Source organism: Nyctereutes procyonoides, unplaced genomic scaffold (genome assembly GCF_905146905.1).
Source record: "Nyctereutes procyonoides isolate TBG_1078 unplaced genomic scaffold, NYPRO_anot_genome, whole genome shotgun sequence".
NCBI lineage: Eukaryota > Metazoa > Chordata > Mammalia > Carnivora > Canidae > Nyctereutes > Nyctereutes procyonoides.
Window position 1 is genome coordinate 3,673,504 of NW_026575030.1, and position 17,651 is coordinate 3,691,154.

Here is a 17,651-nt window from a genome sequence, read left to right on the forward strand (position 1 = left end):
CGGGAAAGCCCGGAGCGGACTCGGCTCACGTCGGGACGGGCGCCGCGGCCGGCGGGGGCACGTCACTGCGCATGCTCCCTCGCCCCTCCCGCTCGGAGCCGGAAGGGGGAGCGCTGGCGGCCTGGGCCTGGCCTGGCCGGGGCGGCGGCACCGGCGGCCATCTTGGCTTCCCGGGGCCAGGCGGCGCGGGGGGAAGAAGTTGTAGGGTGGGGGCCGGAGGGAGGAGGAGGGGAGAGAGAGAGGGGGAGGAGGCCGCGGCGGGGCAGGGCGGGGACTGCCTGCCCGCCCGGGTTGCGGAAGTGGTAGCCGCTGACCGAGCCTGCTGCTCGCTCGCTGCTGCCTCGGCTTCCCGGCTCCCCCCGGACGGAGAGGGCGGCCCGGCGGTGGATGGTCAGATAGCTCCGGCCCCAATCCGCACGGAGCAGACGGCGGCGGCGGCGGCGGCGGCGGCGGCGGCGGCAGGCGAGGAGGAAGATGGCGGGACGGCTGCCGGCCTGTGTGGTGGACTGTGGCACGGGGTAAGGAGGGTGGGGAAACTGAGGCGGAGGTGGGAAGATGGCGGCGAGGGTGCGGGCGCGGGGATGCGCCGCGGCGGGGTGCGGCCGTCGGGCTGCCGGGCTGCCGGGGGTGGGGCGCGGGGCCGGGGCCGCGGTGCGGCCGGGCGTCACCCGCGGGGGCGGGGGCGGGCGCGGGCGCGGGGGTCCCGGCGGGGGTCCCCCCGGAGGTCCCCCCGGAGCCGCGGGCGGGTGGGCGCTGCGGGGCCCGGCGCTCAGCCTCGGCCCCTCGGCGCCTCCTGCTGCCGGCGCGCCGGGGCCGAGTGGACGGGGCGGGGGACGCCGGGCGGGTGCTCCGGGGCGCGGGGACCCCGCGCGGCTCGGGCCGTGGGCGGGGAAGGGGGCGCCCGGGCGCCGAACCTGCGAGCCGGGGCCGCGGCTTCCACCGGGCGGGCTGCGCGCCCCCTCGTCCGACCCCCGGGCTTCCCCGCCTCCTGCGCTCGCACCGGTGAGCCACGGGCACATTTTAATTTGAGAGAGAAGGATGTCATGTGTTAACTCGTCTTGCCTCAAAAAAAAAAAAAAAAAAAAAAGAGAGAGGGAAAAAAAAAAGTCCCCTAGTGAGCAAGCGCGCCGCAACTTCCTTAGTTTTCTCAAAGCCGCTTCCTGCTTTCAGCCCTTTATACCCTTATAAGGTAGTTTTTCATTTCCAACCTGAACACCTCGTATTAGAACTTTTAGGATTGAGCATATTTCAAATGGATTGAATTACGGGCCCTGGTCATCAGTTTGTAGGGACTTGAACACAGACCTGCGAGTGTTTTCCGGGAAGGGGGGGAGGAAGCAGGGAAGCACCTAGGAAAGTCCTTGAGGCCGCGCGCGCTCGCCGGGAGGGGCCGCGGAGGGCGTGGGGCCGCGGGGTGCGCTTGCTTTTCGGGGGGTTCCCAGTCCGCAGGGTAGCGTGTAGACCTGTAGAACGGCGTTGAAGTGCATGAATAGGCGTTTTGGGATTTTGGCACACTGTTGTTTTCATAGAAAATAGTCTGTACTTTAACGTGGAACGACTAATTTACCTTGCAGTGCTGGGAGGGTGTGTGTGTGTGTGTGTGTGTGTCCGTCCGTCCGTCCTGTGCTGATACATTGTTTCATTCCTAATTCGCAGAATGATACAGTGAGGGGGAGTCGGTTATGAGAGGTAGAGCGTCAGCCCTTTCTCCCTGCCTTCTATCATCCAGCCGACCTTCGTTGCATCAAGGATTGTGTATGCCCCTCATTCCATTTATTCCCCGTAAAACGGCTCTATTTTTTTTTTTTAAAGCTCTAATCTTCATACTCACGACTTTGTTAGTGTAACAGTTTCAAAAATCCCAGCCATGCATGTGGAAACAGCCGATTTATTAACATTCTCCTTTGGGAAATACCAGCTTACTTTTAGCCTTGGAACTTCTAAATGTATTGTTTTGATGGACAGCTTATTAAAGTTATTGTTTTTTTTTTTTAATCCTAATTTTCTTGACTCAGGTTCCCCCCCCCCCCCCGATCCAATTGATGAGTAGTTTCATGCTTAAGGTCAGTTTTAAAATTAGATTTGTCCTGAGTGAGAAGGAATTTTCAAGTGTGGTTTTTTTGTTTGTTTGTTTGTTTTATTTATTTATTCATAAGAGATACACAGAGAGGGAGAGACACACGCAGAGGGAGAAGCATGCTCCATGCAGGGAGCCTGACATGGGACTTGATCTGGGACCCCAGGATCACGCCCTGCGCTGAAGGCAGGCGCTCAACCACTGAGCCACCCAGGTGTCCAAGTGTGTTTTCTTAAAGTGAAAAATACTGTTATATAATTAATATTTTATACTTTAGAAATTATCGGGTTAATTAAATTAGTGTAGATAATTGTGCTAATGGTAACAAGTAGAATGTTACTTTTTCTCCATTTTTCCCCTTTTGAAATAAATTCTGGTTATTTTTGAATTAGTTTTCGGGTATTAATCATTGAGGTTGACTGTCCTTAGCTGACCTCCTCCTGCTAGGGCAACCCTGAATTTAAAAGACAGGCTGAGTGACCGGGAGATACCCAAGGGCTTCAGTCTACATTTAGGATTATTTTTGTTTTAGTATTTCAATTATTACGTTACTATATTTTACCTTATTGCATTAGTTTTACTTCACAAGGTGAGGTGGTTAATGGGCACTCATGGTTTAAATGGAACTGATTAGGAGTCCCCATTGTCTCCCACCTTTTTTTACCATCTGTCAGAGCTCCATTTATTTTGGTCTTCTAAAGGTTTCTTGGTCCTTTGTGGTGGCTATCTAATGCAACTCCTGGAAAGTTATACCTGCAGCTTTATTAGCACATAGAGGATGGCTCATTGAGATTGGGCCTGCGATAAGCATATTTAAGTAAGGCCTTCATGGGAGTTTTATGTTTCAGAGTACTGTGGTCCCCAGATGCAAATTGTTCACCTATAATTTGCGTGTCCCTTTGTGCTTTAGAGAATGCATTCATCTATTTGGTCTGTAATTACAATTACCCACTTAATATAAATGAAGAGTTATAACCTGAATCTGGATAATCATTCCATTTCATTATATAAGTTAGGAAAAAGATGACTGGAAAAAGTGGTCGGCTATGAAACTTGGTGTTCTCCCACAAGAAAAGCTGTAAGCCTTAGGAAACATGAAGCTTAATCCCCAGGCTTAAAGTTAGAGATCCTGCAGCAATGATCCTTTATCTCAACATAAGATAATCACCTAAGCTCAGATCGTATAAGAAAATAACTCCTTTTAATAAGAATTTAGAAAGAACTGTTTCTTTCGCATTGATATAATATCTACACACTTTTTGTCTGCATTGGAGCAGTACTGTAGAAGAAAATTTGGGTAGAGATTCTCATTGTAGAGCTTGCTGGTTGCTTAAGAACTAAATTACAGACCTCCAATCTGCTACCTTGGTGAGGGAAACTTTTTTTTTTTAAGCATTCTTTTTTTTTTTTTTTAAGCATTCTTATAACATTGTAACACTTGGAAAGTTTTAGAGGATCCTAAATTATTTTTCACATATTTTCACTCATTTCTTCAACGTTCAAGTGAAGGAACTAACTCCTTACACACTTTTTTTTTTTTGTGCCTCAGCTTGATTACAGAACTTTACATTGTGACATTTCCTTTTCCCCTTTATGTCTTTTCTACCTGATCCGTTCTGCTTTGGTAAATTATTTCCATTATGATAGCAGAAGTTAATATGACCTTATTGTAGAGCTGTGTGTTGGTGTCTAGATATACTCAGAGTGAATTTCCGTAACTGACTCAGGTTTCTTAGCGTAATTTTAAAATGTAAGCATAAATATTTTGTTGGAGTCAGTGGATGAGGAGTTTATATAATTCATACTGTGGCCACATTCTAGCAATTAGTCCAGATAATTTGAGAACCAATCTTCCCTGAGAACCAATGAGGAAGAACTGAGTGGGTGGTGGGGGGGGGATAAGTGGGAAGTTCATATTTCCTATATGAATTCTGTACATGATATTTGATAATAACATATTTCTCCAAGCCATCTTCAAGAGCAGAAGCATTCACAGTATCTTATTACCAAAAAACACTGAAATTCTTATTCCTTCATGGGTCATGTTTTATATGCTGTGTGAAGTAAGTATAACAGCAGTCTTCTGTTGAGAAGTCAGTTTCTTACTTTACAATCTTCCTCCTTTCCTCTCCCACTGGTCTCTTTCCCTGCATGCACATTTTGTGTTGAAATACTGACTTTGGGTTATATATATGTGTGTGTGTGTGTGTGTGTGTGTGTATAATATATATATATATATTATATATATATATATATTCTAATGAACTTTCAGCCTAATTGTAAAACACAGTTCAGAAATTTATTTTTAAGTACAGAATGGAAAGCTCCACTAGTGGAGGGCCTGCTGGCCAGGATTTTATGTATGTTACTTAGTTTTGTGACAGTTATTTTTACCTTATTTTACAAGTGAGGAAACAGGATTAGAGAAACACTTTTTTTAATGGCATATAGTTAGCAAGTGATAAGAGTTGCTATTTGGACTTAAGCTTTTCTGTGTTGAAGCCCTGTGTTCTTTATAATACACTGTGGAAACTCCTGAGCCCCTTATCAGAACTATGCATGTTGCTTTATTTTTATTAGCAAAGTTAATTCTCTTCTTACTTAAAATATTATAAATCCTAGTCTTAGGCATTTGATTTAATGAATTAGAGAAACGATTCCTGTGCATATCTTTTTTATGTGATATGTATCTCTATATATCATAGTATATATATGTATGTGTCCGTGTGTGTGCATATATGTGTGTGTGTGTGTGTGTATTTAGTGGATATGTGAATTCCTAGCTTATTTCCTTGTCACTTTGCTTAAATTGAACGTCTAGAAAAAATTTACTCTCTAGGTTTTGTTTATCAGGAAATGCTAAAAGCTAATATTTATTAAGAATTACGCGTCAGGCCCAGTGCTATATGCTTTATATTATCTCATTATCTCATTTACTTTTCACATCAACCTGAGAATTACCTCTTTTATGAACAGAAAAGTTTAGGGTTTAGAGAAATTAAACTACTTGCCCAAGATATTGTAGCAAATGTGTTAGAGACCCTCCTCTATATAATAATCTCCTTACACAGAGGATGAGCCTTTGACAGTTTTGAATCATTTAGATTTTTTTGAGAGAGTTCATTTATGTTGTAAAGGGAGAATGCAGTATTAGTGAATATTACTTAACGATTACTTGCAAAGGTAGAAAAAGTGGTATTGCCAAGTCAGCTTAAAGCTAACAATAAATCATATTTTTTTTTTAATTTTTATTTATTTATGATAGTCACAGAGAGAGAGAGAGAGGCAGAGACACAGGCAGAGGGAGAAGCAGGCTCCATGCACTGGGAGCCCGACGTGGGATTCGATCCGGGGTCTCCAGGATCGCGCCCTGGGCCAAAGGCAGGCGCCAAACCGCTGCGCCACCCAGGGATCCCTAAAGCTAACAATATACTTAGCAGGTTAGACGCTCTCAGAATTATAATGAAAATATGTAATAGAATATGCTCTCGAAAATCTTATCTCTTAATGAGATAAGAGCTAAAAATTATTTTTAAAAATTAGGATGGTAAGATTCTGCACTTAAATCTTAAGATACATTTTTTTAAGAATTTATTTGTTTATTTGACAGAGAGAGAGAGAGAGAGGGAGAGAGCACACAAGCAGGGGGATCAGGAGAGGGAGAAGGAGTTTCCCTGCTGAGGGAGCCTAAGGCAGATGCCTGACTGAGCCATTCAGGCACCCCAAAATATTTACTTTTATGGTAGTAATAGTTCTGTAGATAGTAAGATTATTGTGGTCAGGAAGAGCCAAGGAAGTTGTAGTGAAGGTAGGATATGTGCTCTCCTTTTAAGGATTTGGATATATAGGGGAAGGAAAGCATATACAGCAGAAAGGGGAGAGTAGCTGTTTCTTGTGTTTAGCCCTATTAGCATATGTTGCACCACTTCCTTCCCTTTGAGTTGAGGACCACATAATAACATAATGCAAATCTTGATTATGTAATGTGAAGGGGAACTAACATTTATTGTGCACTTTCTGTACCAGGTATTCATTGTGTGTCGGCAGAGCTTTGATTCAAAATATTTTACTTGATAAGAAATAAAAATCCTTTACAAGAGGAGTTAAATGTTGTCAGGGCTTTTAGAATATTTGCAGAATGGAATGCAGTTGGATCAGATGTAGAGAAGGTATTTGGGATGAAGTTATGGGGGTTGACACATGATATGAATTCACGTCTTTGTTGAATGAGCTGGCAAATGAAGATGGAACAAGAGTTAGGGGTATGGCTTAAAAAAAACTGCCTGGGAAACACCCCATACCCAGTGACTCAGAATCTGAAGGATTGGGCCTAGGAATATTCATTTAAATGGTCTTCCTAGATGATTTTTAAACAGCTGTCTCAGCATCAGCTTTGCAGAAATTCTGAAATAGGATATTGGCTGTAGGAATAGAGCAGAAGAGATATATTTGGGAAAGGTTGCCTCTTTTTTGTTTGTACTTCTGCAGTAGTATTTTATTTGTGGTTATAGCTGTTTTTGTGTTCAGGCTTTTCTAGCTGTATGACTTTGTACACTTCAAACTCTGCAGGTCACATTTTTCCCATGTTTAATTTGGGGATAATAGTATCTACCTTATGGGTGGGATTTTTTTTGTTGTTTTTTGAGATAATGCATGAAAATGGTTAGTCACAGTGGTTGACACATAGTAAGAACTTGATACATCATAGTTATTATTACCATTATCAGCTCTCTTTTATTGAATTGAAATTTTTTAAGGAAAGGAACACAGTGTCTTATGCTTATTCAGTGCTTGGCTTAATGCAGTTCTTTGCACAGTCAAAATGTTTTTGCTTATTTGAGAGATGGAGGTATAGCTAGGGCTTGACAATTGATTGGGGTGGATTGTAGTCATCAGTGAAGATTTTAAGATTTTGAGTTTGGTTTTAAGAAGCTAAGTAAAATTATTATTTGAATTTGTTATTGAATTTGGATGATGATCATAATTGGAAATATTCTAGAAGAAGTTAAAGATACAGGAACTTTAGAAATGAAGGTGGAGATGTGGCAGTCATCATTACAATTTACAAATTGAAACTAATAAAATGATAAAAAGAGAGAAAAGATTGAATATTAATGTTTCTTTTAAAAGTCTTAAATATGTAATCTAGCTTCTTGAGCATCATAATGAGAAGAATGAGTGGGCGCGCAGGCTTGAAATGATGAATGATCAGCTGTGCTGACAGCCAGGCTTCTGTTTCATCCCACTTTTTAAGAGGTAGAATCCTTAGGAGGAGACTTCAGCTCAACATAGGGCTAAATTTCCCTCCAGTGTTCTCCGTTATACGTTGTGCTCCCCCACCTTCAACAAGTGAAAACAGCTGAATGATTGGAGTAGGAGCAGGACTGTGGATTGGTTAAAATGTACCTTCTAGCAGTTTGTTTTCTGAAACAAAATTCCCCTGTAATAAAGGCATTTGGATATTCATCTGTAATTCTGTTGGCATTTGTAGGCTCTTTAATGACATGACTGATCTATAATAGCCACAGGCATAAAGAAGAGGCAAGAGCAAAGCAGTTCAGTAATAATAACACTACATTAATATGCTTTTTAGTTTACCAAGCACTTATAAATTCATGTATTATTAGGTAACAGTACAAGATAAGGTGATGTTATTGGATTAATGTTTTAAATTTGGTTCTCCAAAATAGGATAGTGACTAATACTACTTTGTCTGCTGGTGGTTTTATATCTTTATGTAGACCTTTATATCATACAGTATATAAGAGATATCTCAATAATTGATTAATACCAGAAAAAAAAAAAAACAAATTATGTCCTTTTTCCAAAGGACCATTTTGTGGAATTTTACTAATTTTTCTTTCAAGATTTTTTTTCAAAACCTTTCCAAACTATTGACTTTTAAACTCGAGTCACTCTTACGTACTCCTTCTAATCAGGAAAGGAACAACTTTGAATTTGTGTGGGCTGGCATATTTTCCTAACTCTTTTCTACCCCTAACATACCTCACAAGAGTATTTTCTTCATCTGTGTTCTGATGCTGAACATTACATCTTTAAATATTCTCTCCTTTAAGCCTTGCCCATTGTGAAACTGCAATTGCCTTGAGAAGGATATCTTTAAGACTTTCTCAGTTACAGTACTTAGTGTGAATGAGGGGTTGCTACAAGGACATTTAAAGTCTCAAATGGGGAATTAGGGTGCAAAATGCCTTATAGTTTAGGGTTGGTTTTGAAACTGTATAAAATTATAAACTATGTTTTTAGTATTGGTCTATGATAAAACTCAATTGTTTGCTTACTTAAAGTCATAGAGCTTAGTATATTTAAGTATGGTGTGTTTTTCTTTAAGCATTTTTAAGTTTAGTTACTTCAAGACCACCAAAATAGCGCATATGTGTGTGTGTGTGTGTATATATATATGCTATTCATAAGTGTATATATATGCTATTCATAAGTGTGTGTGTGTATATGTGTGTGTGTGTGTGTGTGTGTGTATATATATATATATATGTATATATATGAAACCTCAGTGAATTAAGGGAAATGCCTAATAACTCACATAGACTTACGGAGATGAAAAACATTTTGAGAAATAACTTCACTCACGCTTTATAAATGAGACTGGTCCAGAGTTGAGAAATGTTTTTCAAGGCTCCTAGTTATCAATTGATAGCATTGTTGAATTCTCTTACATTTTCTTAAGAGTTCACATTTATGACTTAACAGTAGTTGAAGTTTCTTCTTACCAGTTGAAATAACAGTATAATTTTTGTAGTTTGAGGCCTGGTGCAATACATGTTTCAGAAATCTTTAGTGTTTTTGTTGTAATAAAAGTGTATACTAGATGGCACAGATGCAAAACTAATTTTGTTTCCCATCGTAACATTTTAACACAGGTTCAGAAACTATTTCCATAAAATGAATACTTTTTATTTTATTTTCTATATGAGAGACACAGAGAGAAGTGGAGACACAGGCAGAGGGAGAAGCAGGCTCCCTGCAGGGAGCCTGATGCTGTACTTGATCTCATGATCCCTAAATCATGACCTGAGCCAAAGGCAGATGTTCAACCGCTGAGCCACTCAGATGCCCCAAAATGAATGCTTTTTTTTTTTTTTAAGGAAATAAGCTTTTTTATTGTTTCAGGCACTTAAATCTTAGAAAAATACTTTTTTTTTTATTTCAGTTAAAGACATTATGTGGGATGTGTACAAATCAGCCTTTCAAAGCCCTTTAAGGAGGTATGTTTTTGAGATGATTAATTATAACCCTTTCAGAAACCCTATGAAGTGTAGGTACTGTGATATAATAACTGTTTTAAACATGGGATGAGCATTGGGTGTTACACTATATGTTGGCAGATCGAACTCCAATTAAAAAAATACACACACAAAAAAATAAAGGCGAGAAGATTGAGGTATAGAGAACTTAAGTAACTTGCTCAAGTATAGTGGCTACAGTCAAGTAGTAGAGCTAGCATCTGAGCCCTTAGGCAGTTTGATCCCAGAGACCACTGTTACACTGCCCTCAATTGGGATATACTCTATATCAGTGGTTAAATGGTTAACTGAATTTTTGAAGTGTATTCAAATTTAAACATTAAAAAATATCTTATTAGAAATGTTAAGTTTTATTACAAATATGAGATATATAGGGAGGTCTTAGTGAGCAACTCATTGATTTGATTAACTCCAAACATAAGCAAGTTAATCGACATAGAATTATTTATTCTATAGAATATTTATTAACTGAATATTGCAAGGATAGGCATTATAGCAAACGTGATAAAGCTGTCAGTTGCTGGCTAATTCAAGATAGCTTAATTAAGGACATGATGTTTAATTACAAATAGCTTCAGAATAAAGATATACGTATTTCTGAAGCTCCAGTTTAAAGATGAATAATTGATGCATTATGAAAGTTACTTGTCATTAATGCCTGCATAAGACACAGAAATGAAATACTTGAACTTAGAAAATGGAATATAAAAAATTTTTTTATTAAGGCTGAGTACTTAATATTTGGTATTTGAGTCTGAAAATAGTTGAGAACCCAAACACACGGGTTACCAGAAAGTAGTTTTTTTTTTTTCTAAAATAGAATTAAACAGATTGTTATCTCTAGAGTATAGGATGAATTTTGATGCATTTTATCTAAAAAGGACACAGTTTTAGAAGCTCATGTTTTCTGTTTCAGAGTATTTAAAATTTTGCTTCATACTAATCAAAAAGGGCGGAAGTCGCAAAGAGACCTTTTTTTTTCTTTTCTTGATTAAATTGTTATTCAGATAATAGACTAGTTGAGAATTTTAGTGCTTCCAAAATGCATTTCAAAGGGGCCTGCTTTACCTGTTTCAGGTTGCCTTGTCAGGAAAGTTATTTTAAAAGCAAAACAAAACTTTGTTTCATAGTGAAACAATTTTAAATTGATAGGAAGATTCTATTAGAAGTAGAAGCCAGAGAAATGTATTTTGTGGTTATGTAAGTGAGAAATTTTGGATGCAAACAACAAAAATAACTAATATGAACCAAAAAAGTAATTATCGAAAGAATATGGTGTGGGGAAGCCCGGGTGGTGCAGTGGTTTAAGTGCCGCCTGGCAGCCCAGGGTGTGATCCTGGAGACCTGGGATCGAGTCCCATGTCAGGCTCCCTGCATGAAGCCTGCTTCTCCCTCTGCCTGTGTCTCTGCCTCTCTCTCTCTCTCTCTCTGTCTCTCGTGAATAAATAAATAAAATCTTTAAAAATAAAAAAGAAAGAATATGGTGTGATCACAAAATTGATGGGAAGGCTGGAGAACCAGGCTCCAGAAAAAAGCGGAGAAAAGGAGAGACCAGGCAGCAACAGTCTGCTTTCAAAGTCATGTTGTAGGAAGTCTGCAGGATGCTGCAACTAGATGGTAGCAATATGAGTTCTGAAATATATCTTTGTCTTGTAGTTAGTCAGGATTCAAAAATCTGACCTGAGCTCGGATTGGTTAGATATAAATCATGTCATATGTAGGAGATGGCAGGAGTAGAATGTATCAGTATCAGGTCCCTCCTTCTATAAAGGGATGTAAGGTTTTTGTGTCCTGCAAAGACTTAATCCTTGGTAGATTTTCATCAGAGTGGGAGTGGGAATTTGATCTGGCAGAAAAAGTTAATGTCCACTGTCAGAAGAAGGATGAGGGTGGGCGAGTATGTTGCCCATTTTTCTTTATGTCACCTTTAATTCCTTAATTTGTTTTGATAACTGCTTGATCTTTCTTTAATAGCTAGTTGTTTGAATTAACACATTCTTTTCCAAAAGTGCAAAAACCCTGTGAGTTCCACATAATGTTCAATCTAAATGTGTGAATTAAGAACAGTTTTTTAAAGGAGTAATTAATGATGGTGTGAATAGTATGGGATTTTTCATTTGAACAGAGGCATTAACAGTCTAGTAATTTTGGGATTATGTAATATTTGGAAAGTAGGACCTACTTGATAAATGCAGTGATACGATAGGCTATTTCTTTAAGCTTTTTTTTTTTTTTTCACAGTAAACCAGAATTTGAGCTGCACTCATTTTTTCCCTCTTTTTCAGAAGGTGATGGACTGTCTATATTTAGTTATTAACCAAAAGGTAGTAGGCAAGGAGTAGCTTTTGCATCTCTTTTGTTGGTAGTTGGAAAAATTGTTTTTCAGTAACTCTAGTAGGCATCTGTGGGAATGCGTACTTTTGATATTTTTGTTGTGGGGAATATAAGGGTGATTAGGAAATGGTGCTTGCCTTTAGAAAGATCACATGTACATAATAATCACAATATGGTAAATGCTCTGGCAGGTATAAATGAAACTCTTTGGAACGATAGGTGAAGGAAAACTTAATTTCACCTGGGATGATGAAAAAAGGCTTCCTGGTAGAGATAATAACTGAATTAGCTCTTTAAGGATGACTCAAGAATTAATAGGCAGAAATAAGACTAGTATACCAGGTCAGAGAACAGTGGGAGGAAACAAAATGAGGTGGAAAAGTATAGGTTAAATTTGGATATGTTAGGTTTTTATGGAACAAGGAAATAGTAATGTTTAATATGGTATAGAAAAGTAGTCAAATGTTTGATATGATATAAAAAAGTGAAAGTGTCTGATGTATGATAGGTGCTCAGTAAATCCTTCTTGAGTTGAATTAAAAAGATATGTTGGAGCTGGATTATGGAGGTCTGAAAGTCCTTGAATTCTGTACTACTTTGGTATTTATGTTGTAGGTAGTATGAAGCCATAATCTATCATAAACCAAGTTTATGAGAGTAGGAAGTATATTTGGTGACCTCATTATGGTAATTTATGATGATAAAAATAATAACCCACAGTTATATAGTGCATACTGTGTGCCAGGCACTGTTCTAATTGCTTTACATGTGTTCATTGGATACCTGAATTGTGTGAGGTGGCTACGGTTATTGTCTTTTATAAATGAAACTGACACAGAGTGTAAATTACTTGCCACAGATCACATAACTAGCATGATAAACTATACTGTTAGTGTTTTCTCTGGTTTGTTTTGGAATAAGTAGTAGTTTCCCGTTAAAGGGTCAGCCGGCTTCCCCCAGACACGCACCCGGAGTCCTGCAGAGCACAGATAGACGGATGGACTTGTGCGGCCTTGACCGAATTCTGGAAGAGATGGGGGTGGGGTGGGGTGGGGTGCTCCTGGACAAGCCAGCCGGGTCCCGGGTACTTGGATCTCTTGTTGAAAATTCCACTGGACTCGGGGCTGGACTTGAATCTGAGCTCCTGGACGGTAGGCGAGTCCAGCCAGTACCATGAAGAGAAAGAGCTTCCCAGAAACCAGGATTCCCTTGGAGTCCGATGTCCCGCTGCCCCGGGCCCTGCCCCGCCCCTGCCCCCGGCCTCCGAGGCGGTGGAGCGTGTCTGCCCCCTGGTGGGCCGCCCCGGGACGACCTCAGGCCTCGCCACTCTCCCAGGGCAGCTCTGACCCCGAAGGAGACCCTCCCTGGGGGGGCCGCAGTTCCCAGGCTTGTTGATCCCCGGAGTTTGTACTGTATACTGGACAGCACTCCTGCTTCTAAATAAACATTGTTTTGTAACAAACAAACAAACAAACAAAAAACCCTACTTATTTTTAAAGGAGACGGTAAAGTACAAAAGACCTTGACTTTGCAAGCTGATAGATTAACTTGAGTTTATATCTAGCTTCAGTATTTCTTTGCAGTGGTTTCTTCTGTGAGGTGCTGTTTTCTAAAATGTAAACATCTGTTTTGCATGGTTTTGTTAACAATTAGGGATAATGTAAAGCACATAGCAAAATAATTGACATACAGTAACAATGGCAGCTATAGTTAAAATGACTATAAAAAGGTACTGCAAGTAATCAACTACTTATTAGTTCACTGTTTGAATTCTCAGTTCTATGCTGAATCCTGTGGTATATACAGAAAGCTATGGCATATTTTATTGTTTAGGCTCACAATTTAGTTCCAGAGATGAAACTATGTGAAGTAATTAAAGATGGCATATTAGTATTTAATTTGGGAGATAAATAAAGGCTGTTGTATTTGGAGGATGATTTATGAAGGAGCTGAACTTGTTCAGACTCTTGGAAAAGCATAAGTAGGATATGATAGATGGCAGAGAAGGGAAACTTTGTTAACGGAAGCTAAATTGGAAGCTTTATGATGGCAAGATGTCTTTTTTGTTCACTCTCTCCAAGTTACGGCCTTATGCATAGTATTTAATAATGCTCAATAAATATTTTATTGATGAAGGGAAGTCAGGCAGGAATTTAAAAATATTTGAGGAAGGCTACCAGTTAGGAGATTGCCCTACTTGGAATTGACCCTATTAGAGCTGTGGGACAGCAGGTAGTTAATTTTATTAATTTATATCTTGTGTTATTTTGGAAGGATTTTAGATGGGAAACACTCATTTAGAATTGATTTGATTAGCAGTACGTTGTGTAGATCATTAAGTAGGAGATTCATAAAAATTAAACGTAGTATAAGTCTGAGTTTTGTGTTTTATTCTGTCTTAAAGCAGGTCTATTGAGATGATTCACATACTGTAAAATTTCCTTTTTAAAGTGTATAATTTGCAAGTTCATGCAACCATCTCCACAATCAACTGTAGAATATTTTCATCAACCTCAAAAGAATCTCATACCCACTAACAGTGCTCCATTCTCCTTGCCTTCAGCCCTGAGAGCTACTAATTGACTTCCTGTCTTTATGGATTTGGTTGTTGTGGTCATTTCATATAAATGGAAATCTACATCTTCAGGTGATGGATAGTAAGACTCCTCTACTAGCAAAGAGGTTGGGAAAACCTGAGTCTTTGAAAGAATAATTATAGGGATGGGTAGAGAAGTAAAAGGAGGCTGGCTCCTGGATAATGGCAAATGGCCTTGGGCTGAAGGGGTTTACTGAATACTTAGTGTCATCTACTGTTATCTTTTCTTAATCCTAGTAACAGTCTTGTGAAGTCAGTTTTATTCCTTATGAATTAGGAATGAAGTCTCTGATCATTTTTAGTAAATGGTGGAACAAATATTTCACTCATGACTTTTTGATTCTAAAGGTCCATATTCTTTCTTCCCCATTAGTGAAAAGGAGTTAGCTTTTAAGATTTAGACCTAAAAGGACTGGGAGAATGTCATTTCTATTGACACAAAGGAGTCCAGTTTCTTCCACACAACAGTTTTAGTAGTTTTTTTGTGTCACTTTAAACACTGACTTTAACAAGAAGAGCATTGGAAATGCTCTTCAAATAATTGCTAATTATCTTTATAGCCAATATTCTCTGTGAATTCGCCACGGTATTATTCTAAAAGTTTCTAACGCTAGAAGTACAAAGAAAACTGTACCTAAGCTGAAAATTGCGGTGTTGTAGAAGTTATTAAACAGTGGGATTCATTTGTAAACTTCCATTTTTAGTGGAAGTTTACAAATTCCATTTCCATTTAAAATTTGATAATTAGGCTTAATCTATACTTTGATGATGCAGTAAAGGTGGAAGTTGGTCATATTGAGGTAGAATTCTTTAAGCTTTAGCAGTTGTGAATGCCAAGAAATTTTCAAAAATGGATTGGACTAGATTATTAAGGTTCTTTCCATCCTAAAGTTTGAGGGTCTTACATATCCATTAAACCATAGTTTAAGATTGTGGAAATATGGAAAGTTAAAATTCTAGTGCTGTTTATCCCTTACATAGGCTGTAGGGTTATTAACCGTATTTACTGTAATAATTTCAATATATGTTCTTTTCTAGAATGATTTTTTTGTAGCTTTTTATTCCAGTTCATTTTGAACTGTATTTTTTTTTTTTTAAAGATTTTGTTCCTATTTAGTGTTTCAGTATCAGTAATGTATGGGAATATTCAAGTAACTTTTTGCTATGAGATGTTCCTCAAAACAAAAAGAAATAATGAGCCATTATATTGAGTAAAAGTACTCCGTCAACTACATGCTTTTAATAAGTAAAACTTGAATTCGCAGAATTAAAAAAATATCCAGCAGAGTTAAAAATAATATTCAACATAAGGGATGCTAATGTTTTTAACTAGCATAACTGGTTTTACTACTTGAAAACATTCTTTCCTTAAAAGAATTCTTTCCTTTTAGAAAAGTAAAATGAATCATGGAATAGATAGTCCTAATTTATCAGAATTATTGTCTGCTAACATTTTATCATATTTGTTTCATTACTTTTTAAGAGTGAGAGTGTGTTACTGATAACTATTCCTAAATCTACTTTCACCTACCCTAGAGGCAGTTAGGACCATGATAGACCAACCATTTCTTACATAAATCTCATTTGTTTTTTGCCATTCATTTCTCCCAGTGCAGGTGTTTACTGTCTTGTAACTTTATTATATTTCCACTACTGTTCTTCTTAGTCACCAAGTCTTTGATAACTTCAAAAGTGCTTTTTGAATTCTCTACTATGTTCCCTTCTCTAAGCCATTTCTGATTCCCTTTCCATCCTTGCTGGCCAAAATCAGCATTGGAGAGTTTTTTCATTGCTGCATTGTGCAGGGAAGGTTTTCCTCCCTGTATAGTACTGTATAGTGGTGCCTTGGGTCACAAAGGAAAATTTTGCTTTAGTTTTCCAAAATACTGTATTGTGCTTATGAGTTTCATAAACCTTAGGTAGGATAGCTTTGCCTTTTTCATTTTATGATGGCTTTCTAAAAACTATTTAGAAAATGATACTTTCTTTTTAAACATAGGGAAGTATAAAGAAGTTAAGTAGATTCATAATTCGACTGCCCAGATAACTCAGTGACATGTTTTAAATCAGACTAATACATATGCATGTTGATGCATGAATTATCTCTGGTATATGTAAGTGATTTACTCTTGGGATGGCAACTAGGTGGTTAGGGGATATAGGCATGCTGGGAAGTTTATATTAGTATTTTTTCCGTGTTACTTATTAAAATTTTAATAATGGGAAAATGTTATTCAAAAATTCTTTTACCTAAAGTAACGTGTATGGTTAGATCATTTAAGACAGAATAGTATAAATTTAGAAAACAAAATTTTCCCTTTTCTTCATTTTGCTATATGGAGACAGTCACAATTTATTGTTTCTTTTGTCACCTTCCAGAAGAAAAAAATGTATTCATGTTCTAGCATTGTGCAATAGAATTGTTCTTGATGTATAATTTTTATTTTTATTTTACATATAAATGTAAATTTCTGTTTACGATTGACATAAAAAGTTTTTCTTCATGTCTCTTGGTTTTGTTTTCCCTCCTCTTTTTTCAGATTAGATAATTTCTACTGATCTGTCTTCAGGTTCACTGAGTATTTCTGCTGTTACCTGTGTAATGTTGTTTAGTTCATCCATTTAGTTTTTTTATATCTGATATTGCATTGTTTGGTTTTAGAATTTCATTTGTTCTTTATATAGTTTTAGAGTTTCTGGTGATGTTTATTATGTTATTAGTCATTACAAGTGCACTTTTCTTTATTTCATTGTGATAAAGGTGCTTTCCATTCTATGATAATTATAATATTTGGGTCATTTTGTCTTTTGTTGAATAATTTTCCTTGGAGAATGGTTTACATTTAAAAATTTTTCATGTGTGGAATAATTTTGGTTTATGTGAATATATCACCCTTGTTTATTTTCTTGTTGATGAACATGTTTTGCTCACAGTTTTGGGCCATTATGAATAATGCTGTTTTGAACAAATGTGCACACATCTTTATGTGGACATATGTTTCTATTTTTTTATTTTTGGATATGTACCTAGAAGTAGAATTGCTGGGTCATATGGTAAGTGATGTTTGAGCGTTTTCCAAAATAAGTATCATTTTGCATTCCAACTGTGAGCGTTATGAATATTACCTCCATGTACTTTTAATCTGTATTTTTTGTAACCCCGAGAAGTTAAGCACCTTTTCATTTATAGCCATTTTTATTTCTTTCTTCAAATGGCTACTGTCTTTTGTCTTTTCCTTCTCTTTTCTTCCTTCCTTTTTCTCTTTATTTCCCTATTCTCCTTATCATCGCCATTTGGGTATCATATATATATATATATATATATATATTAGGGGGACTAATTCTTTATCTTTGAGAACAA

At 38.2% G+C, this 17,651-nt stretch overlaps 1 protein-coding gene across 1 annotated transcript in view; it reads left to right on the forward strand.

Moving 5' to 3' along the window:
• Positions 1 to 252: 252 nt before the first annotated feature.
• ACTR3 (actin related protein 3) overlaps positions 253 to 17,651 on the forward strand; it is a 58,757-nt gene continuing 41,358 nt past the window's right edge. The window contains exon 1 of the mRNA XM_055316546.1: positions 253 to 518. Within this exon, the coding sequence (XP_055172521.1) occupies positions 475 to 518 (44 nt within the window). The 5' untranslated portion in view covers positions 253 to 474. The remainder of the gene's footprint in view (positions 519 to 17,651) is intronic.